This window comes from Rhea pennata, chromosome 5, assembly GCF_028389875.1.
Source record: "Rhea pennata isolate bPtePen1 chromosome 5, bPtePen1.pri, whole genome shotgun sequence".
In the NCBI taxonomy this organism is placed as follows: Eukaryota; Metazoa; Chordata; class Aves; order Rheiformes; family Rheidae; genus Rhea; species Rhea pennata.
This window is the reverse complement of record NC_084667.1, coordinates 64,115,021-64,138,491: the sequence shown is the minus strand read 5'-3', so window position 1 is coordinate 64,138,491 and position 23,471 is coordinate 64,115,021. Positions and strand designations below refer to the sequence as shown.

At 46.3% G+C, this 23,471-nt stretch overlaps 1 protein-coding gene across 2 annotated transcripts in view; it reads right to left on the bottom strand.

The window, feature by feature from the left end:
• The window catches only part of RTN1 (reticulon 1), a 114,474-nt gene that overhangs the window by 6,867 nt on the left and 84,136 nt on the right, over positions 1–23,471 (bottom strand). The window contains exon 1 of one of the 2 annotated variants that reach the window (XM_062577393.1): positions 11,071–11,388. The exons of the other annotated variant lie outside the window; for it this stretch is intronic. Coding sequence (XP_062433377.1) covers positions 11,071–11,131 — 61 coding nt within the window. The 5' untranslated portion in view covers positions 11,132–11,388. Of the gene's footprint in view, positions 1–11,070; positions 11,389–23,471 lie in introns of those variants that run through there. 2 annotated transcript variants of the gene reach the window in all.

Genomic DNA, 23,471 nt, shown 5'->3' with positions numbered 1-23,471 from the left:
AATTAGAAACGAGGACAGAGTGTGTTTCTAGCTATATGCTCAAGTTTCCTTCCTGCAGAAACCAAAGGGTATGGATTGAGCAATGCTCCGAAATGCCGATAGGACATAGCTAGAGTATGCCCCTGCAGTGGGGAGGTTAAGCAGGCAGCCAGTGTTCAACAGATTGCTTGTAGTGTTGCAGGGCTGGAGTGTGAGATTCACAAACTGTCTGTACAAAGTGGCATCTAGAGCACAAGTGAATGGTTTTTACCATTTGCCATTCTCTTTTTTTCAGTAAATGCACTGAAAATTCTGCAACCTATGTGCTTTCAACCGGGCTGCATTTGAATAAGTGATATTATTCAAAGCCTGATCATTTTTTATACTTAAAAATTCCTTTATCTGAGGACACTACTGGAAATTTAGGTGAACCTCACTTTCTGGAGATACTTCTATTTCATGTCTCACAATACATGAGCACAGACGAGCTAGCTCAGGATGCGCCACAAGGAACGTATCTGCTGATGAAACAAAAAGGCCATGCAGTAAGGGAAAACATTACGAGGTAGGCAGTAGAGAAAAACAGATAAGATCTGAGCCAAAAATAAGAAAACCTATTTAAGTGGAGTTCCCTGAGTTTATAGCAACTGAAGATAAGACCCAAAGTGAGCAAATAAGCCCTCACTTTCTCTCTAGGATCTTCTGCCTCATTTCCACAGGCTGGAAATGGGCTGTATCCTCAAACACATTTGCCAGAGTGCATTCTCCCATTCTTCTCAATGAGAAGGATGCTGAGTGACTCAGCACAGACCTTTTCTGGGTAAATATATATTCTGAACATTGCACCTTTCTGCCATGAAATTACTGGAATATTTATTAAGCCGTATCAGTTAAAGAAAGACACAACTCAGAGCAAGATGGACAGGGGCCAGATGACACAGTTCTGGAGATACATGTATGTATGGGAGAGATGAAAAGACAGCTGGATCCCTTTGCCAGCCAAGTAAGACCTAGGAGAGAGGTACCCTGTGGCTTTGAGACCTGAGGCAAACATTCCCGTGTTCATGGAAAAACTACGTGCCAACTACTACTTGGAAAATCCCACCACAGACAACACAGAGGAGGGAGATACAAGCGTAAAGATTTTTATGCATGTATCCTGGTGCCCAACCTGGGGACACAAACTGCCTACTCACAGGCTGCAGTGGATCTGTTAGGATATTCGAAGGTAGGAACCAAGTCCAGCTCCTGCCTCGCATGGATGCAGAGCTGCTGTAGTGCTGCAGTGTCCAGCAGTCTGGGCCCGATTCACTGCTCCTGCAGCCATTCCTCCTTTGCCTTAGGGACAAGGTGGTGAGCCAAACCACCCTGCAAGAGGCAGTACAGAAGGGATGTGAACCTGATGGCTCTTTGGGCAGGGAAAGGAAGAGGGTAAAAGAAGCAAACTGGGATGAAACGTGAGTGCATCAATGCAAGCCCTCTTGCCCCTGCCTCATCTCCATGATCAAGAGCCCAGAGCTAGAAAAAGGTGGAGTATGATGGAGCCTAGCTGCAGTCCACAAGCTGCCCTGGATCAAGTATTTTTTGTGTCAACAGCCCTCAGAGATTTGAGATGTATCATTTTCCCTGGAATTTAAAATTTGCTTAAAACACCTGCGTATCAGAGCTTTGCATGTTCCTTCAGTTACATTTTCAGTCACTTCAAAGGCTTTTTATTTTACATTTACCCTCTGTTTCCTTTAGTGAACAAAATCTCCCTTTAAGGTGAGCAGATGGTACAGGAGCTGGTGTGGTCCCTTCTGGGGCCAACCTTGAATGCCTGAGGACTGCCCAGCAGTGGGGTAAAGTGGGCGTCAGGGCCACGTGCCCACCTCTACACAGTCTCTGTCCTGCCTATCCCCCACTCAGAGTCACCTACTGGGCATCACAGCTCAGTGGAAAGAGCACAAGGAGCAGGAGCTGGACCAGGGAATGCACTGCCAGGTTCTGGATGCCCCATCTGAGAGCACAAACCCAGCTCTAACCACAGGCAGAAGCCTTTCCCTGTGGCTATGACTCCAGTGCAGGAGGGCAAGATGAAGCAGGAAGGGTATGAATGCACTAGCCAGCTCCAGAATTGCTTGCACCAAGCCACGCTGCAGCAGAGACCCCAGAAAACCTCATTAACACGGCTGAGAATTACAGCGATCTCACAAGCAGCAGCCTGGCCACAGATGCAGCAGGCAGCCCTGGCTGGGATACTTTGCCTTCTTCCTCAGGCTACAATCTCCTCCAACTGCGTACATCAGACCAAATGAAAACTGCCACATCAGCACTTGGCATTGGACATAGATACCAGGGGCAGAGCAATGAAGAATTTTGTCCCTCATTAGGTGAACCAAGCACTAGCTGCATCAACCCCTCTTTTTATCCTGAAGGGAGACAAAAACGAAAGATGAGGCTATCAGCCATGTTCACGTGGCTGTTTTGAGTTCAGTCTCATTCTGTACTCTTATATAAAACTGACTTAGACAGCAAACAACTCCCTCAAACACTTGCTGGCCCAAGTGGGTTTACTGCCCTTCAACAGGCTACAAAACACAGATGGTGGCTTGTGCCTTTGGTGAAGAACAGCTGCCTGTAAATGCATATGCCCCTTCTTCATGCACCACAGTGTCAGTCACTCAGGCTCTAACTGGCCTCACGGTGTATGGGACACCATAATTACAAAGCAGGGCAGGGCCTGGAGCTGTGCTGGGGCTGCACATCTTTGCACCCACCCTGCAGAGCCACTTGCCAGCGAGTGCTGGCCCCATGCTGAGAAAGGCTTCGAGTTTGGCTCTCATGTGGGTACAAAGTTCCCCAGATAAACTAGATGGAAGGATAGGGGATCCCTCCCAGCAAGAATTAACAACGGAGTAATCAGATTCTCTGGCCAATGCTCAGAGAAAAATTCCCCCATAGGGAAAGAATAAAAGGTCCTGGTGTAGGTGAGGGTCCTGCAAGCCCTGAGTACATGGCAAACGTGGTGTATGTTGTGTGCATGCATGCGTGTGTATGTATATGTGTGGCTGCTCTGGCCCAACTACAATGGCATGATTTTGAAAAACACACACTGAATATGCATGAAGCAAGAGGCTGGTGCCATGTGAGGCTATTGATATGTGATGTGCATGCAATTTGACAGTAGGTCAATCTGCCTGGCTAAGCAGGATGTATTTTAAATAGACAAAATGCCAAGCTTTAGAGCACCTCAGGTCTGCAGCTAGGATTTGCAAGCAGGCGTTAGCATGACAGGCATTGAAAGTGGGCTCAGTTTCGCTGGGATTTGGGTACCTTACTTCTATTTTGAAAATCCCAACTCTAAAATCCTGACTATGTCCATTAACATGCACAAGCTGTTCAGCCATAGCTTTCCATGATCTCCTTTTAACCTCCTACAAGGAGGGTGTCAGAGTCTTTCCTTCGGTCGCTTTGCACTCATTCTTGTACAATGCAGCAGAGCACTGGTTTGTTTGTGAAGGTATAAAAGGACTCCAGTTTTGGCCAGAACAACTCAGACTCAAAACTGCTTGTATTTGTTAAGGGGGACCTGCCAGCAATCGCTAAGACAGCAATGCTGCAGACTGTAACTTTCTTTGAAGAGTTATTCTGGAGAAACACATCTGATGAGCTATTTACTTGAAAGCATCACCTGTCCATATATTTTTTTTTTAAACAGACTACATAACTTGTAAAATGCTGCTCAACTAGCCTTAAATTTGAAAGGAAAAGCTTTCAAGTGTGTCAGTTACTGTCTCAGCTAGTTTATAGTGTCATCTCATTAAACTAATGTGCGCTTTCCATTCTGTGCCAAGTCCTAGATTAACAATCCACAAAATCAAACCCTCCTTCATATCCACTGATACAAGCAAGCATTCACTGATATGAGTATTAGATAAATACTAGTGCTTGTGGCACAAGTTAAGAGTAATGACTGAAAAATAAGTAAAATAAGTAATGCAGCAGCATGCAATGTTTGTGCCAGCAAAGAACAGCTCTTGCGTACAGTGCCTGAAAGGTCTCCTGGCTCACATCATGGCTTTCAGCCAAAAATAATTCTATTCCTGGATATTTGGCATCACAAAAGCCAGAAGACAGACCTGGGAAGGGCAGTACTGGATGAAAGGGGTAAAAGGCTTGAGACAGCCAAGATGGATTAAGGAGTGATGCTTCTGAATCGGAGGCTCTCAGGGCACTGGCGGAAACCCAGGGGACTGAGCTCCAGTGGTTAGGGGGTCCCCAGAAGCACCACGGTGTGGGACAGCTGCAGCCCAAGTCTTCTGGGCTCTGTCTCACCCTGGGAGAAGATCCCAGATGGAGAATAGGGGATCTGAACTGACTTGTAGCTAAAATGTCCTTCTACCTTCAGACTCTGGCATGATTATTCTTTGAAAAAAATACTATTTTAAGAGAAGAGAGAATCTTTCCATTCCCTGTCTGGAAGTGAGCATTTTAAGATGAAAATTAACGAAGATCGACTGTGCACAGACTGAACAACTTACTTTACATCTTCCATAGCTTCTCCCACTCTTCCCCTGAAAATCTCTGCTCTTTTTTCTCCTTCTGCCTTTGCAAGTTTTTCCTCTACTGCACAAAACTGTCTGATATATAAAAATGCAGGAGGGCAGCATTTACCATGGGATTCAGAACAAAAAGTGTGTGCAAAAACCTTCTACCCAGCTTTCAAATGTGGCCAATGGGCCTTAAGGATCAAATGAAAGATTACAATTTCCTCATCATACCAATAACAACCTTTGATGGGATCAAACTACCATCCAACAATGGAGGTCCCACTGAGACTCCCTAGGAGATAAAAATCAATAGGTTTGTACAGCTTCATTCCCTATATAATAGTAGTGTTAATGAGAAATGAGAAAAGACTGCCTATACACAGCCTTTAATTCAATATATAAACCCCATGATTCATTTCTCAGGCCTTCTGGCAGTGAAAAGCTCAGAAAAACTAATTTAACAAGGGTAGTTTTGTTAGTTTACAGCATTTGTCACAACAAGTATTTGACAACAAATATTACTACTAGAGAAGAATCTTTTACTAGCAGTAAATACCATTCACACTCAAAGAAATTTCAGGTTAGGGTCTGATGAAGCTTATGAAAGCCTCTGACTTCACTTCTTACCAAAGCTGGACACCTCAGTGCTACAGCAAAGCACATCATCAGACACAGATGTACCTCTTGGCTTTCTCACCATACGTTAATAAAAGACTTGAAAGTATACAATGAAAGCAACACATTTGCATACATGTATGTCTTTGTGAGGGTGGGGATATATACATACACGTGTTACCAGGATCAGAGAAAAGAGATGAAAGCCTGTTCCCCATGAAGCCAACGGTAATTCTCGCACCAGTTCCAATGAATCCACCATTTTGCCTGCTGCATTACGAGGCCCCGGCACAGATCCTCCACAGCTGCCTGGGCACAAGGACAAAGTAATTGCTTGGCACATCATGTAGGGAGAGTAAAATGTAGTTTTAGTGATGTGTAGATATTGTATTGCCAGTGAATCCTTCCACAGGAAGCTTTTGTCCCAGGCTGCAGGGCCAGGCTTTCTCTCTTCTCTCCAGTGGAGGATCCAGTGTGGTGCTTGCTCCCCTGCCCTCAAGGGATCTGACTCAAACGTAATACAGATAGATACAACTTTTAATGAGCAGTGTGGTGCTTTCAGGAGACTGCTGTGATAAACAGCGAGGCTAAGACAGAATATCCGTGCTGTTTTATGAGAAATCCCTCCTTATCCTTCATCTCCAGCCCTGTGGGAGCTTTCCATCTTTCATCCTCTTGTACACACACTGTCTGTAAGCAACCTGTCCTTGATTCAGCTTTATAACTTTACCATCCATCTATCCTAAGGCTCAACACTTTGCTCCTCAAACCTCGGTGCAAGATGACCCAGAGCAGGGATAGGACCGGGGACTCTGAGCAAGCCAGATGGCTTAAAATCTCTTTCAGAGCAACAACTTTTGGTGCCTGGCTTAGTTGGTGAGCTCAGTAACTCATGTTACCAACAAAAAAAGAAAGACAAACCCTCATATCAAACAAGTATCACCCCTTAAGCAGGTGCTTCAGAGAGATTCAGAGGATTTCACACAGGGTAATGCTGCACCTCTGGATACCACACACAGCACATTGACACAAAGTACCTGCAGAAAGTCTTGATTTGGGACACCCTCTAGATCATATCCTTCTCCCATCTCCAAGATCCTTATTTCTATCAATAGTCCCCATACTGATCAAAGGAAGAAAGAAAGAAAGAAAGGATTGCCTTAGGTGAGGCACTAGAGCAGGCTTGAGTAGGGCAGAAGAAAGTACAACAGGGTTGACAGTAAAAATCAGCCCTGCAACTGCTCCACGCACAACTCTATTGTGAGTTTGTTTTTCCTCAAATAAATGAGAGAGGCTGCAAGACCAGGACTTAACAAATAAGCAGGAGAAAGCCTCCTCCCTACAAGATTTTCTCATCAAACGTATCACTACCTGCTTTTGCCAGCTATTGCTCTTCTCTGAGCAGGCTGAAAAAGGAGACCAGAGTCCCAGAGTCCCTAAAAGTACTTGATGCTATGGAAGTGTTAAGATTATCCCAAGATGCTCCTGATCAAAATAACAGACTCACACGCTTCCTAACTCGATCCAAACTTTTTAAATAAGTGGAGATTTTCAAAATTAATGGCTCAGATCTACTTTAGTTGGGAGAATTCAATATGATGTGGGAAGAACATCCCTTTCAGTGCCAAAGCAGTCCCACCAAACTCAGAGATAAACTTCCTAGGGACCTGATGAAAGCAAAAGGATCCCTCCAATGCGACTTTCAGCAATTGGCCCATCATCATCCTCTTGCAAGAGTTTAAATTACTCATCAGGTAACATCTTAAAACAATCTCACTTTAGAGGAATTTTCTCCTTGTTCTGGCAATGAAAGAACACTGTACACCTATTTGTAAAAGAAAAAAAAATTACTTTCGGATACAACTGAGCAGGTATACAGAGCACATTTTGGCAGAGCTATTAAAACCTCACTGATTTTTTGATACTACCTAAGCCAAGGTGTTTTGGGGGATGGCGGCAGTCCAATAATGTAAGAGAGTTTGTCCTGTTTGTCCCTAAATTTGAGCTCTTGATCTTGCATCTTGTTGCCATTCATGGCAATGTGCTTGATTGAATCACTTGGCACTTTGAGAAACATTTCACTGATAACAAGAAAGCATCATTTAGAGCCCTGGAGGTACTAAAAGACACCTGGAAATGTGTGCTCTGAATGATGAGTATCTTTGCTTCTACTGTCTTTCATCAGTGCAGTCTAAATTCTTGGCTCTGGTATTAATTTATTTATTAAATATAAAAAGATCATTCTAGAACAAAGAAGGGATATTAATCTTACAGACATTTACAAAAAAATCATTTGAGTTACCTCCTCGTTTATGATTAATGTGACCGGAAATTATTAGAAAAAAACCAGCAAGTTTGAGCTCTGAATTTAGCCTGACATGGGACAATCCAAGGGAAATTTACCTTCATTTTCCCTACTGAGAGAGTCATTATATTTCTCCTCCCTTTGAGATGTTGCCTATGCAAATGTAAAGATTTCAGCTCAGACATATCCATGTTGTTACTGCTGAAATCCAGCCCTTTGGGTGAGAGCTCCAGGAAGGGTTGTGCAACAGCCCTGCATGAGGGCACCTATTGACAATCACCACTGCATCTTTCACACTATGAATTTTGCTAATACACACAAATTCGTTCCATGCAAAGCTGTCACATATCCATATTTTTGCCATTGAACATCTCTATTTGAGGGAATCATTGCTATAGCTCTTCAGCACCTTTTAGAAACCAGCTGATACATTAATCAAGCTAGGAAGCTGGATCTCTGGATACAGCTGCCACCAAAAACACTATACAATAACACTTTTCCAGTGAAGTTATGTAAGCTAGATGAATTTGATGAAATCTGAAGTCCTTTCCCACACTAAATTGTAATTATAATGTGGAAAATATTTAAGATCATTTCTGTGAACAATTCACGGACCTTTTTCTTGGCGTCACTCAGATTTTCTTTCTTAAGAAACCTTGCAGGAAGGTGAGGTTGCAGGAAGGACTGCATCACTCATAGCCACCCAGGAGCTGGCATGCAAAAGAGCTGATGTTAAGTAGCACTAGTGAGCTGGAGTGCCAGGACCTCCCTAACTGGTTACCATCCAGCAAGCCACATGGTGGCAAGTCCTGCGAGCTGGGCTGAGTCCCCATGGATAGTACAGAGACGTGGTCCAGCTCCCCAGCCCTGAGGGCGCTCTGCATCCTGCAGTTCCTTGTGTAAGACCCATCATGCTGATGATGCTGGCTGTACATTGTTGTATGGAGGCCCACCTCAACCAGCAGACCCCATCGAGTGCATTCCTCTGCACTGTCATGCATAAAAGCATGATTCTGTTCCAGCCTACTTGAATGCATCACATCCACGGAGAAAGCTGACTTGAGCATGGAGGTTGGTTACAATCTCTCAAAGCCTCCTATGATAGTATTTTGAGTGGAGTATATGCCCAGCAGGGGAGAATCACTCTCCTGTCCTCCCTATGGGTGGTATCATAATCTTCATCAACCTAATTGCACAGTACTTGCGGAACGGCTAGATTAAAAAAAAAAAAAAAAAAAAAAAAAAAAAGCACATAACAGTGTTTTTAAATGATATATAACAGCATAGATTGCTTAACTGCAAAGAAAGTAATGCTACATAAGTTTAGTTGGGCAAAGCCAAAGCTCCACCCAGTATCCCTGCAGCTTCTCAGGATCCCTACCCAGTTTTACACCAGTCACAAATACTGTAAAGACAAAGCAGAGATTTAATTAGCTGCAGGTTTGACTGCTTATTCATTAAAAGTTATGCTAGCCTCAACACTGTACGTCCACCATTTCAGCTACGTTCAATATTTACTGAGATCTGTATCTGCATTTGTTATGTTCACAGCCATATTAAAAGTTTCAAGAGAAGAATCAATGATTCCACTGATAATTAATGAAGTTGACAAAATTATACAGCTTCAGGTTTTCACAAAGCTGATATTCTGGGCTGACACAGAGACTGCATGAATAATAGATATCAAAAGAATCAATGAAAAGCAGTTTTTATTCTTCTGAATTTTAAATTCCTTCCCATTTTATCTGGGATTGATCAAAGAATATTTCAGGCAGAAATAATATTCCATGACTCTCTGTTTTCTGCAGGATCATTTTGATAGCATAAAGCACCACCCAAGAAAAAAAGAAAAAGATATGCAAATGATGTGGAAGTGAGGCAAGTGCTTTATTCTGGCTGCGCTGCTTTTTTTTTTCTGATATTTTTTCAGATTGGCATGGTGCATATTGTGTCACTCAATTTTCAGCAAATCTACCTCTTGCTTTCAAAAAAGGAGAGCAGAGAGGAAGAGAAAGCTTACTATTATTATTAATTATTAATTAATAGAAGCATGCCCTTTGTTGTCCCCTTGCTTTTAAATTTATGAATAAATTTAGCTTTTCCTGATAAAAATGGAAAAGACTCAGCCAGCCTCTAAACACAGGCTCAACCACCTGACTCAGCAAATTCACGATTTTTACGAGAATCAGCAAACTATTCAGTCTTTTTTGGTCACCAGAAAAACAAAACAAACCGACGAACCAAAACCCCACCTAACATGGAAGTTCCTGTGCAAGGCTTGGATGAAAAGCCGCCCCGAACTTTGCTCGTGGCCCTCGCACGCCGGCTCAGGGAACCGCGCGGTGCTGTAGAAAAGCCCAGCGCTCGAGCACGGCGTGCAAAGGCCGGGGCAGCTGGCATTTAGCAGGTGCCTCTGCTTATTTCCCAGCGCCTCATCTTCGTGCGAAAACCCTCTGCAACTGGGCGCGGGACTCAAGGTTTGCAAAAATCGCGAGCTCCCTGCAGACAACCGTGTCTGCCCAAAGGGTCGCTCCCTGCCTCCCACCGCCCCCCACCCCATCTCCCCCCCCCCCAAAAAAAAAATCGCTCTGGGGAGCTCTCCTGCTGCTTTTAGCAGCAGGTACGAGGCTCTCTGCCTGAAAGCGCTGGACCCGTTAGCGAGATGATGCTTGGCTCCCTCTCCCAGGGATGCTACCGCGAGCATCCGCAGCGCGTACCGCCTCTTCGGAGCCGAACAAGCACCCCGAAATTAAGGCGCGCAGTGCAGCCGAGCCCGCCCGAGAGCAGCCCCCGGGCTGCGCCGCTGCCTCCCCCCCGGCCCCGGCGCCCCCCGGCGCCGCCTTTCCTCCGAACAAAGGCTCCGCGCTCGCCGGGCAGCGCGAAGCCGCCGGAAAACATGGCTGCGAAGCGGCCCGAGGCGCCGGGGAGGGCGGCCAGCCCCGCCCCGCCCCGCGCAAGATGCGCCCGCGCCCGCGCCCGGCCGCGCGCCGAAGCGCCGCAGTGTTTCGCCCCCGAGGCGGCTCCGCGGAGCGCTCGGAAGAGCAGCAATATATATATATATGTATATATATATTTAATGCATAATATATATTTTTTTTATTTATCTCGCAAAGTGCGAAGCGCGGCGGCGGCCTCTCGCCCGAGCTGCGCTGCCTTTGTGTCGCCGCTGGGCTAAGCCCCAGCCCTGGGTGTGTCCGGCGGCTGGATGCGCCCGGCACCGTCGCCTCCGACCCTCGGCACCCCCGGCCGGCGCAACCCCGCAGCCGCTCGGCTTTGCTAGAGCCCGAAAGGGAGCAAATCCTGCCGGCGGCAGAGCACCAGGGACGGCCAGGGAGGAGGGAAGGCGCCGCTAACTGCAAGGGTGGTGGCAGGAGCAGGGAAGGGGGGGGGATGCTTTGGAAATGAGCGGTAAGGTCAGGAGCAAGGTCCTGTAATGCTTTTTAGGCTGAACCGGCTGGAGAAATACCCTGAAAGAACCGAATTAAGGGCTTTTGTCTTAAATCACCCCAAACAAAAGCTTCACGGGGAGGGAGAGAAAACGGCATGCAAAGAGGGCCCACAGGTGAACACTGCACGAAGGGCTGGACCCTGCTCCCATGCAGTCCTGCTCGGCATGCAACACCAGAACAGATAGAATACCCTGGCATTTCCAGTTGCTCCAGAGGCAGTCCATCTTGGTGGAGTCGGCAGTGGCTTGCATCGCGGCGGGGGCGAGGAGCTGCCGGTCCTGGGGCGGGAGGCACGGCGTTAGCGGCCAGGCATCCCCGAGCAGGGGCGGGCTGGCGCGTAGGTTGCGCTGCCGACTCGCCGCTCTGCTACGGGCTGCGGCGGGGCGGGCGATGGGGGGGAGGGCAGACCGCACGCTCTGCGGTCTCCACTGCAGCAAATCAGCACGGCGATGGGCTCTGCCCCAGGGAGCAGGCTCCTTGGCAAGGGGGATGCGCTCCCCTTCCCGAGCGACAGCTCGGCGGAGCCGCCCCGAAACGGTTAAAGGCTGGCGGCGAAGGAATAAAAACAAATCGGGGTGTGGGTGTCGGCGGGAGGGCGGTTTCTGCGCCGTTGTGACTATTCCCGTTCCAGAAATTTCTTGGGAGTGTGATGAAATCCGGTGTTTGCTCCGGTTTTCCACGAGGGGCTAATTTCCCCCCCCCCCCCGCTCCCTCTTTCCCCCACGTCGTCTCTGATGCCCCCTCTCCCCTGCCCGGTTCTCCTGCTCCTCTGCCCGGGAGAAAAGCAAGGGCAGTGCCTGGTGCTGTCGGAGCAACACCTGCTTTGCTATTTTTTCAAAACTATCCCAGAAACACAAGGAAATGACAGCCAGGAAACCACAGCTGTCCTGTCCCCAGCACTGGGTGCTGGGCAGAGCGAGCAGGACCCTCCTTTGGGCACCTGGGAGATGAACGCTGCCTCCTCTCCCTGCCCCCAAATGCTGTACAGACCAGGACTGGTAGTACAAACGTGATGGTTTACAGGATGATGGCTGAATTTTTGCACCCTCTCTCCTCTCTCAATTTAGACATGTTCCCTGCCTCAGTTTCCCCATCAAGAAACTACTAAAAGTATCCTCTACAGATATCATAGCTAGCAATGTCTGCAAGGTACTTACTTGCCACGTGCTGGGAAAGAAGACGCCCCAAATTCATGCAGCCCTATTGCCTTTTCAGTTTCTATTTTTTTTTCAATAAGTCACAGAAAATCTCCCAGAGAAGTCAGCCCATTTCACTGAAGAGCAACCTGAGATATGGCCTATCAAACCCGACCAAGTCACTGTCAGCCCAGTGATCGCAACTGGAGAGCTCTCAGTGCTGAGGCAGTATTTAATCTCTTAGATCATGTTCTCATATTAAATATTTTTCCTTTAGCTACATTATATTGAATTTAGTTTTATTTTATGGAAACTGACACAGGCAGTCACATACACATCAGCATGGGGAACTGAGTTTGAACCTCTTCTGTTTGTTTGGCTCCCAAAACAAAGGTATTTGATACCTGAATTAACAGAGATCTCCTCCACCTGGCAGTAGTAAGTCACTTATCCTTCCCTCAGGTAAATCATCTAATGGAAGAAAGCCAGAATTTAAAGAGCACTCCACCATAGTTAGATCTTTACCTAGGAAATTCTGCCATGATTACTAAAACCAAAAGCCACTATTCGTATTTCAAAACCATTTTTGAAATCTCACCAAAATCTTGCTCTATCTAGGCTTAGATCCACCATCTGCAGCCCTAACAGAGAAATAATTAACTAATTGGTGCATAACTGGCTTCAACTGTCATTGCACATAGTAAGATTAAACAATCTGCAAACAATGTTATGAGTCTTGATGATTTTGCGTGCTTCCTGGCTTGATTAAAAAAGGAAGAAGAGACCTGGCAAGGAATGGTTTCTCAATGCAGACTGACTGGTTTAGATATTTTTCAACAGCAGAAGATACCCCTATTGCTTTTTGCCCTGCATGCTGACTACAGCTCTGTGATAGGGTTCCCAGCACCAATTCATGAAACAAGGAATTTTACAAGCAGTGCATATAAAGCAGAGCCTTTACACACAAAAAACTGCTAAATCCTGGAGTGCCCAAAAAGAAACAAAGATACCTCCAAATCAGTGCATCAGTGAAACTCATGGCTAGACCACTAGCAACACAGCAGTGCCAAGACAAAAAATCTCTGCTCGGTCTCACGGTAACCCACACTCCTCAGACAGGTATGAAAGACTTCCCTTGGATCGGAGAGCAGTCCATGTACACTTCATACCCCATTTGTGTATGAACCATGGGGATGACTTCTTCCTTCGTTCTTCCTTCGTTGCTGGCAGGGATTTTCCTAGCCCCAAACTTTAAGTCTCCACCTACTTCTGCAGGCTACCAAAACAATCCCTATCATTATTTTTCCTGCTTAAATTCACTCTTCATTTTGAAAAAGTGGCTCTTCAGATCTGGCCCATATAATTGGTTTCTCTCACACCACTTCAGAGTTATTTTAGTTCAGGAAAACTAGAACCTGTGGTTTTGTTGGTGATAATGAGAACAATACTTTCATTTCAGAACGGGAACAGAACTGAAGCTAAGAGATGAACCTATTTATAAAGTGAGAATGGGATAAGAACATCTTCCAGCCTGTAGTAACTTATCCACTGGAGCTTCCCAATGCTGAGCCAGGTGATGGACACAGGCAGCGCCTGGCTTTAAGTTGCACATGGGTCTACTTAGAATTGCACAAAAAGTTTAACAAGATCCCTACCAGCAACACATAGGTCCAGAACTAAAAGCGTAAATGATAAGAAATGCTTTTCTACAACTAAAATTTGAATTAGGCTTTCAGTAAGAAGTGGACCAGAATTAGGACTCAGCAGCTGACAGTCAGTAGGCTGAGGATGGGAAATATTTCTTTACTAAGCTAAACCAGAACCACTAACTTCGTGCCTAAAGACCAGAGTGGAAGGCACAGACATGCATAGTACTGCCTGGACCCAAAAAGGGCAAGAAGTGCACAGGTCAAAGCCCTTGACATCAACAGCAGGATACTGCAGTGTTGGAGGAGAATTTTTCTGTGATGGTGAACAGAAGCAGGATTAAGAGCATTAAGTAGAATTTCCTTCCCTTCAGAGCACTGTCCATGGCAAACTTCTTTTTGCTACAGGATGTTACTGAAATAATTATAGATCTTGAGATGTTTTAGCAAGATCACCCAAAGTTTACTGTTGATGGCACAGTTGCATGCCAAGTGGGCTCATCAGTACATGCCCATTAAATAGTTCTGCTGGAGATAATGACCCATGTAAGTAGGAAGTAAGGGGTAAGGAGTCACTAAAATAAAGTTAATTGGCTGCCTTCAACTCATCCTGACCCAGCCAATGAGCTCTGAATGAGGTCAGAGGTAGCAACATTTAAGGTTTTTTAGGTAAATATACTTGAATACACCTGAGAGTCTAGAAGAGCTCAGAAGCATCCACTCCATCCTATCACAGGAAGGGTTACGCACTGCCATAAACTGCAGGGCCATCATTTAACAGTCCTGCTGAACGGCAAAGGTAGAAATCATCATTCAAAGAATACTTAGGAAGTTCAGAGATGGAGCCAAAATCATTGCCAGTTCTGCTCTAAGTACAGTGACTTTGAAGACCCTTCTGAATGATTATTTTTTTCAGAACATCACTCTGCATCACTCCATGTCAACGCTTTGTGGGACACATTGAGGACAGCACCAGATCTGCAGCTTGGTGCTGCAAGATTTCGACATTTAGTGCTTTATGCAAACAACATTAAGGGTGATCATTGAGTTTCGTTCCTAGCTAATATGTTCTCAGCATTAGCAATAAAAATAAAGAGGATGCTATTTTAAATGTTGCATTAATATGTCTCGAAGCTCTAAAAAGCGGTGGGGAATTTTTGCTGGAGGACTGCAATCCAAGGGCAGCCAGCAACTACGTTTTAGTGAAGAGGCTGCCAATAACTGAGCGATGGGCCAGAGCAGGCTCTGCTCTAGTCCCTTCCTGCCCTCTTGTGCTGACTCTTGCACAGTGTGTTTTTCTAAGCTGCAGATCTGCTCAGAGGCAGCTCAGCTGAAATGATCATGAGCTAGACCAGCCTGAGAGACACTAAAGGCCATTTCAGGTCCATCACTGTCCAGGTCTAGGTGGTTCATAGACAGCTTTGTTCTTGCTGTCTCTTGCACTGTGCCTTTCGTGCTTTCTCTTAGGAGATGCAAGACGGTGATGAATTATTTTTTTTTCTGCAAGTCCTTAGCCTATAAAAGAAATCAATAAAAACTGGTAAAAAGACAAAAAAAAGTGCAATTTAAGTCTGAATCCAGTACTCATAAGAAAAGAAACCCCATGTCCCAGCATGTCACATAATGTTCCAGCTTCCTTGCGATTTCTTACAGAAATCTTGAAATGCCTGGGTTTATGAGGGTTTTTTTAAATCATCAGTCAAAATATTTGGGTTGTTCACAGGGACAAGAATTGTGTTTTGTGATGTGTTGCTAAGTTTCTGCTCAGCTGCCTCTGTTTCACTTTCTTCTCAGCAGAACTGTTTTTTTCATGAGCACTTTTGCTTAAAACCTAAGCTCATCATGAGTTTTAGGTGACAACCATGTGATATGAGTCAAATGAGTGGGTGAAGGAATCAAATCAGGTGAAATACAGTTTGCATTTGCTTCCCTTCCTGGGAATGAGGAGGCCTTTGAGTCCTGGTAAATGAACCCTTTTGCAGGAAATCTGAAAGCTGGCCCTACTATTAGAAAACAATTTTCCATTTCAGCTCTTGAACCTCTGATATGCAGAATGAAGGACATCAACTTTCAGTTACCCTGCATGTCCAGTAGAAACCAGCACTATCCATTTCTTCTTGCAAATGAACGCTAGTGGGATCTAGCCCCAGTGTAGATGAGGGGCTGCTAGCCACTTTGCCTTTGTGTGGTATGAAGTAGATAGGACCTGGAGCAAGGACACTTAAGGAGGGAAGCCTTACCCATGGTCCCTCAGTAAACCTGAAGATCCTCTTCACTGACCATCCTAGAGATATCTAGCACTTCCACAATCCCATCTGAGCTCATTAACTAAAGCAGGTAACAGCACCTAAGAGCCAATCTGTATTTGCTCCTGGATCTTCAGAGATGGATAAATTCTTCTTCGTTCTTTAATGTTATTTTTGAACCGTAAGGATCATAAAAATGAAGGCTCTGTTCCTGCTATTGACCTAGAAAAGTCTTTTGATTCTTTCCAGTAGGACAACATTCAAGTGCTGGGAACCTTAAAACTGGATGTTTCCCTCCTCTGGGGGTGCATTTGGTACATTTTCTTTCCTTCTTTAAGATGTGGCTGGTGAGGCTCACGAGACCCTAAAGCTCTGGCTGACTCCCAGAGTTCCCCCACTGAAGTGGGCTCTTACAGAACTTGCGTTGCAGCAGTGCCAGCCTACCCCAGGTTTCAGGCCTATCACTTTTCAGCCTATGCTGCTAAATTTTTCTCCCTTACAGCATTGCTGGTGTTGCAGCTGGTATTATTAATCCCATTTCATTAACTGATCTTAATGGACTGGAAGACAAAAGGAAAGAAAGGTTTGAGACCACAGTATGCCTGGGCCTCAGGAGATCTATTTTCAATTCTCATGTCTGCCACAGGCTTTCTGCATGACCTTGGGAATCACCTCTTAGATCTCTGGGTCTGCTTGGTCTACTTAAATTTGGGGCACCATCTGCTTTTAGGCTTTATTTCTGCAGCACCCAGCATAACATCCGGCCACGCCAGCAAAGGAGCCTCCTGTGTTCTTATGATACATGTTGCATGCAAGTGTTAAAGGCTGTCATTCCTAGAGTAGTGGAGATCAAGCAAGACTGTAAAGAATTGGGATTGCTTTCCCCTTGGAAATGGTTAAATGCTGCCTTGTGCTGAACAGGGATGCTGGGGAACAGAGGAGTCTCCCCTTTGGAGAGACAGGTCCTGCCCAGCCAAGTCCCAGCCCTGCTCTCTGCTGCTCCCCATGTCCAGGTGCTGGGCTAAGGCAGCTCTGCTCTGCCTGCATCCCCTGGTGAAGGTACGTCCACAGAAACTCCCCGAGCCACACTGCCAGCCCAGCGGGGAGAGCCTCCCCTCCCTGCCCTGTTGGGATTCTGCCCAAATTTCAGAGCTCCAAGTGCTGATTCAGGGGCTGGGGACGCTTTGGTGGAGGGCGAACACGATGACAAACTGTGCAAGTGTGACTGCAAATTAAACCAACAGCCTGCAGGCAGAGGCTCAGGAGACAGAGGTTTCTTCTGCAGCAAAGCCACCAGCCTCTTAAGCAGCCTGGGAGTCTCAGAGGCACACCAGGGCTGGTGAACGGGCTCTGGTTGGCCCATTTCTACCATCTCCTCAGCTCCTGCACCCAGCAACCCTCCCGCTGGCCCAACCCAAGTAGGAGGGTGAAGGTGCAGAGCAACCTGTTGGAGACCAGACCCCATCCTCTGGCTCCTGCTCCGCAAAGCAAGTTGCTTTCTTGAAGCACCTCCAAGAAAGGCTTGAAGCCCCTCAGCCTCAACACCCCCGTTTCCCCTTTCCTCTGCCCGATCAGGAGAGGGATTTCATCCGTGGCAGAGGTGTGCAAGTGCTGCGGCCATGCAAGCACCAGCTCCACCGACATGCGATTGTCATGGCAACCGTCACTTTCTCCAGAACATAACAACGGATCACTCATACAACATTTTCTGCAGAGATCCCCATCAGCTAAAAGGCAGGCTAACACTGAAAAATACATTGCCAAACTGATAGAGGAGGAAGGGGACAGCTTGGGTGGTGGTGGTCTCCATCCCGCGTGACAACATCCCTGTGATGAGGAGAAGGGCTAAGGACTGTGGGAGATGAGGCAGCGAGCTCGGACGTCTCTGGTAGCAATGTTAATGATGCTGCAGGTACTAAAAGGCTGGGGAGCGGTTCTTAAAGAGAAGTGCATTAATATTGTTTTGGGGGAAAAAAACCTAAAAGCAGTAATGAAGGATTTAAAATACTAGTATGTAAAGCATGAATGTCAGTACCAGGCTTTGGGAGGGGAAAAGCAAAGAGACTCTGATCAGAGCTCTCGTGAAAGCCAAGACGAACACTGTGCCTGAGAAAACACTTTGGACGATGAAGACAGCGCTCTGGTTTTTAAATGTTGTTATGGACCCCTAGGGTAAGAAGAATTAGATCAGGAAATGATGCTCCAGAAGTGTTGCCCGGAAAGTAGTCAGAATTACACTTACCGGGGAAAAACACAGGGAAAATGGTTTTGTGGGGCATTTCGGGACATCGCCTGGAAGAGCAGCCGTGCAGAAAGTGAACCATGGCAGAAGTGGTGGGGGCGGCCCTCCTCCAGCGCACACCCTCGCACGGGGCATGAGGAAGAGGAAGGGCACAACACGGAGATACCCTTAGCCGTGCCAAACAATCCCCCAGCACCAAATCAGCAACACATGCCATGAAACCCCAAGGCCAGCAACCAGCCCGTTAGGGACTTCCACCAGTCACCTCTACAACCAGGTATTTTATACATGTGGATGCAAAATGAGGACAAGGGGGAAAAAGAAAAAGCAGACCCCAGAGAAGTCTCCTGGATTTGAATATCAGAGAAAGGACAATTTTGCTTCCCATTCTGAAGGCCAAAGGGTTAAAGATATGTGAAAAAGATTACTCTGAGTTTACATGGCCAAACCAGAAGGACTACAGAATTCAGATTTGCATGATATTGCAGTGAAAGCACAAAAGCTCTATTTCCCTGATTGCTCCTACAAAGGAAGGACAGGCCACCAGCCCTAGGATGAGTACGAATCTGGGGAAAGCTTCCTGACTCAGTTTCCCAACTGCAAAATGAAGATGACCGCTCTCCTCTCAGCCCTGTCTCAATGAATTCATTAAAAAATGTGAGCTGCAGAGAGGGATGCTGTAATATCTTTGGCAGCACTGAAAGACGATGGAAAAAAATTCATAGGGTAAGACATGAGTAAGGATAGCAGAATTTGGTTTGAAAACACACTCAGCTGGTTTCTTTGCCCACCAGTATCAGCCAAAGCAGAATTCACCCTTCTGGGCCCCTTAACAACATTTTCTCCTTCAAAGTCACCTTACATCAGTGTGGCGGAGGTGGGGGAACTTCACCGTGACTTCAGCAGCCGCCACCGGCGCCGCATAGGAACAAGGAAGGATTGGGTCCTTTCTAGAAGAAGAAAACTCTGATAGAAGGAGTGATTGCCCAGAAAAAGTGGTGGAGGAGCAGACGTGACCACTGCAAGAAATTGGACTCGGCAGAGCATCAGTCTCCTGTAGGAAAGCAAACCGAACGTCCCCAAATGCAGCTATAAATGGAATACAGCAGGAAGAATGTATCTGTTACTCCGTGAAAGTCTCAGCTCCCAAATATGTCAAAATATTTAACCTTGATGCTCTCCAAGTCTTCTAGAAGGAGAATTGCGCTCAGTGGAACATGAGGTATAGCGCAAATTTGAATACATATTTAAAACGGATTTATTTTGACATCTTTATCAATTAATAAGCAGCAGGAAAGTTCACCGGGCAAAACTGAATTAGGGAAAATGTTTTCCTCGTATCACAGTACATTTAACCATTCTACTTCAATAATGAATGATGCACAGATATGGTGGAAACAGCAGTAATTTGAGAGTAATACTAGGGATACACAGGGATACAGAAATAACCCTCACCCCAGAGCACTGCCTATGAACAATGTAAGGTGGAAGAATAACAGACTGCATTTGCTGCATGAATAGTGAATTCCCTTGCAACAGGTTGGGTTTTTGCAGAGACTAGAGGATTTCAAAGAAAATAGTTAAATAGGACTGGGCAAGCATTGCGAAAGATCTGCTGGGATTTTTGAACTACTTTCTCCATATGTTTCACTCCTGGCAAACGTTCAAGTATGTGGGGCATTGCTGAAAATCCCTGACTGGCACCGGTACCACCAAATATCCCTTTGTACTTGTAACTGTGTCAGATACCTGATTCTAAATAAAAATACCCAGGCAGTCCGGAAACAAAAGCACAGTATCTCTATATCCCATCTAAGGCTCTTGCACATCACGTGCCGGATACTTAAAATTAATGTCTTGCAAATGAATCAGAGAGAAAGCATAATGGTATGACATTATTTTCAGGTTACATTTAAATCCAAGAAAATCCCAATCTCTTTAAATACAATCAGATAAAAAAAAAATACGTTTTTTTGGACGAACCTCATTTTTCACAGGGCTTGCTGGATTTGGTAAGCTGTTGCTGAATCCTTGGCAGGCTTTTGAGCCCTGCTGGTCTCCCAGTACCTGTGGGTTTGGGCTTTGAAAACCTCGGCCTCTGAGCGCTCCCAGCTCTGCGGTGGGGAAGCCCCAAGCCGAGAGACTGTGGCTCTCTCCAGATCAGGTTGTCTAGTCCTGGGGGCTGCAAGAGATGGAGGTGTTTTGGAAACACCTTCATTTTGGAAACAACACCTGCTACCTCTTCTAAAACACTTGCTTTCTAATTGTTTTCTTTTTTTTTTCCTCCTTTTTTCCAGGTTGCCTGACATCTGAAGTGATCAAAGTTTCCCACAAACAACAGCCTTTAAGTTTCAGATAAAAATAGCCCTGAGGCTCTGCATGTGTTTGTTTTCCGCCGGGTGCAAACCTGCAGGCGAGACCTACTTATTTGGAGAAAGGGAGAACTGCTGCACGTTGCCACATGCTCCAGCAATGGGTGCAGAGCGAGAACCAGAGCCCGGGGCACAGGGTGCAGGGCTGGGGCGTCCGGCACCGTGGCGCGCACCCAAATGCAGCCCCGGGCGGCGCGGGAAGGCAGAGCAGCCTGGTCCCATCCCCTCCTTGCACGGCTGCTCCAGCCAGCGCTGTCTATTTTGGCCTCTCAATTAGCCAGCAAGTAAATGTGGCAATTACTTTGCAAGTCTGAAGTGTCAGAAGCCCCTTGGCACATTTCCCCAAAGCTAATTAATGATGGGCTCTGATTAGCCCGAATCTTGCAGAACCATCGGACGGCGTGGAGCAACATTAATTTTTACTTCTCCATGCCTGAGACAGGACTTTGTTGCAAGGCCAAGGATAGATGGCTTCCCAGCCTCGGAAATGAAAAAGCAGATTTTCTTTGTTTTGCAGAAGGTTTCTGCTCTGTTTTATCCTCACATTGCCACTGGCAGAAGCAGCCTTCAAAATTCAAACACTTTGCAAGTGATGGAGGATGAGAAAATGCTTCTTTCCTCTACTGCTGTGGTTCACCTGCCACCTTCCTAGTATGGCAATGAGAGGTGAGTGACATCGTGGTGCGAGATCCCTCCCAGCAAGCCCTCAGCAAACTCAACGGTCATGGTGGAAAAACCACTGTCCCCTGGGGGATGACTTTTCTCAAAGGCAGGAGAGACCGCTGAATCCGCAGCAACCGCAGTGACTGGCATCTTGCCTCAGACCTTCACTGTCTTTCCCCAGAAATGACTGTCAGCATCATGACCAGTTCATTGGTTCTTCATCTCCTGCCCCAAACAGCTGCATGCTGAGCTGGGAAACAGCAGCTCAGGCGGACTCCAGCAATGCGGGCAGGTGCCCCCCAGCAAGTCAAGCCCTTAGGTCACCGGAGGAGATGCACCAAATGTTTTTGCCTACTACCACCAATCTTTCAACCACTCTGAAGCACTCAGTGAACCTCAAAACATTCATGCAACCAAGAAGGGAAAGGATAAGGAAGCAGAGATCGGTCTGAGTGGCTTCAGCAGACAACGAAAGACTCAAAATGGCCATCAGAGAAGATAACTTCAGCCCAGGAGTTAAAGGGGTGAGCAGTTTCTGGTGCTGGTGTTCATTAACCCATCACTCTGAAGACCAGAAGGGCCCTGGCAATCTAAAAGAGGAGAAGCCTCCACCAGAATGACACGGCTTCCCTTGCCACACTGGCTGCTGCGGCAACACCAGCCAGGCACCTTGAGAAGTTGCCCCCTAAAGAGATTTCCCCCTTCACCCTGCTTTTTGTGCAAATGGGAGGTAAATGACCCCTTGCAAGGAGAAGCGTGTATTTTGGAAATCATGTGCTTTAAGTCTGTGCCTGCTTTTCCCTCATCCAACACATGTTTCCATGGAAGCAGAGGAGGGGTCGGGCAGCCTGTGGCTGCAAATCAGAGCCGATTCACTCCCTGCTCCCAAGTCTGAAGAGACAAATGGATCATTAAAAATAAAAGAAAATTGAAATTAAAAAGAACCCTTTTGATGGTAGATATATGACACTGAGTGCTGCACTGCAGATTTTAGGGACTGGGGACCAAATGCATCACAGCTGGACGAAACTGAACTTGGGCTCGTTCTCAGAGCAAATGGAGTGTGCACCAAATAAAATGATTTTTGCTCTTTTGTTGATCACAGTGGCGTAGTGACTGTGTGAGCAGAGAGAATGGCAGCGCAGCGCGCACAGGGAGTTACATAAATGGATTATTATTTTTGTTTTTCAGCATGCTTTGGAGGAGTGCATCGCAGAGACAGACCAAAATAATGACTTGTGCTGTAGGAAAATGGAGGGTTTATCTGTCAAGCCAAACCTGGTTCTGCTCTCAGGAGTCAATCTCTTGAAGTCAGTCTTATTAACATGCCCGTTGCATGTCAATACATGTATGTACCTGTCTGTATAGCTCAAATGCAAAGTTATCCTGCTGTTAGCCAGCATCTTTAGGCATAACTGTATCCAAACACTACATCCAGTTCCTAACAGTTTGCAAGCCCATTGCAAATACGTCTTCTTGCCACTGAGCCAGGTACGTTTCACTGAGAGTAATTTCCATATATCCTTAGGTAAAAGCTGCTTTTTACCCCAAATGTTGCGCTCAACTATTTGAATGCAGCTGCTCTGCACAGCTGTTTTGGAGCTACGGAGCCGAATCGACCGCAGCGCCTTCAGCTCGCGCCCGGCAGGGTGGCGAGGCTGTACCGCGCGTGGCAACGACGGGAGCAAACACAACACGTCCTCTCTGCGTTTACCCCCCGGCGTGGAAGACAACGTGCCCGTTTTGCAGCAGTCTGGCTTCTGCCAAGAGGCAGCAGAATTTCTCACCGGATTTGTTTTTCCTTTCTAGTACACCAGGGGGAGGGGAAAAAAAAAGTCCACTCACAAAAACTACTGATTACAAAAAATATTTGCAGACCTAATCGAGGGAAAAAAGCTTGAATTTTCACTACTTGTGAGATTTCCTCCATGCAGCTCTGTGTAATGGATTTGGAGCTGTTGATTATAGCTACCTGAATGCTGAATTTCTGACTCCTGTGATCAATGCTGTAGGGAATACCAATACCCAAGATCTAACGATACTCCATGTGAATCTACTACTTAAGTTTAATAAAGGACTTTCAGGAGCAAAGCAGCAAAGAAAGAGAAAATGGGTCAGATCGACTGGAGTTTGTTAGCTACAACATCCAAACAGGAAGAGATAGGAGAGGAGAATAAATCTATTAGGGAACACAGAGGGATTTAGCTTTGCCAGGGAGATGCCAAAGGTGGTGTCCAGAAGGGGCGACTGGGTACAGGTGCCATGAGCGTGCACCTGGGACCAGCC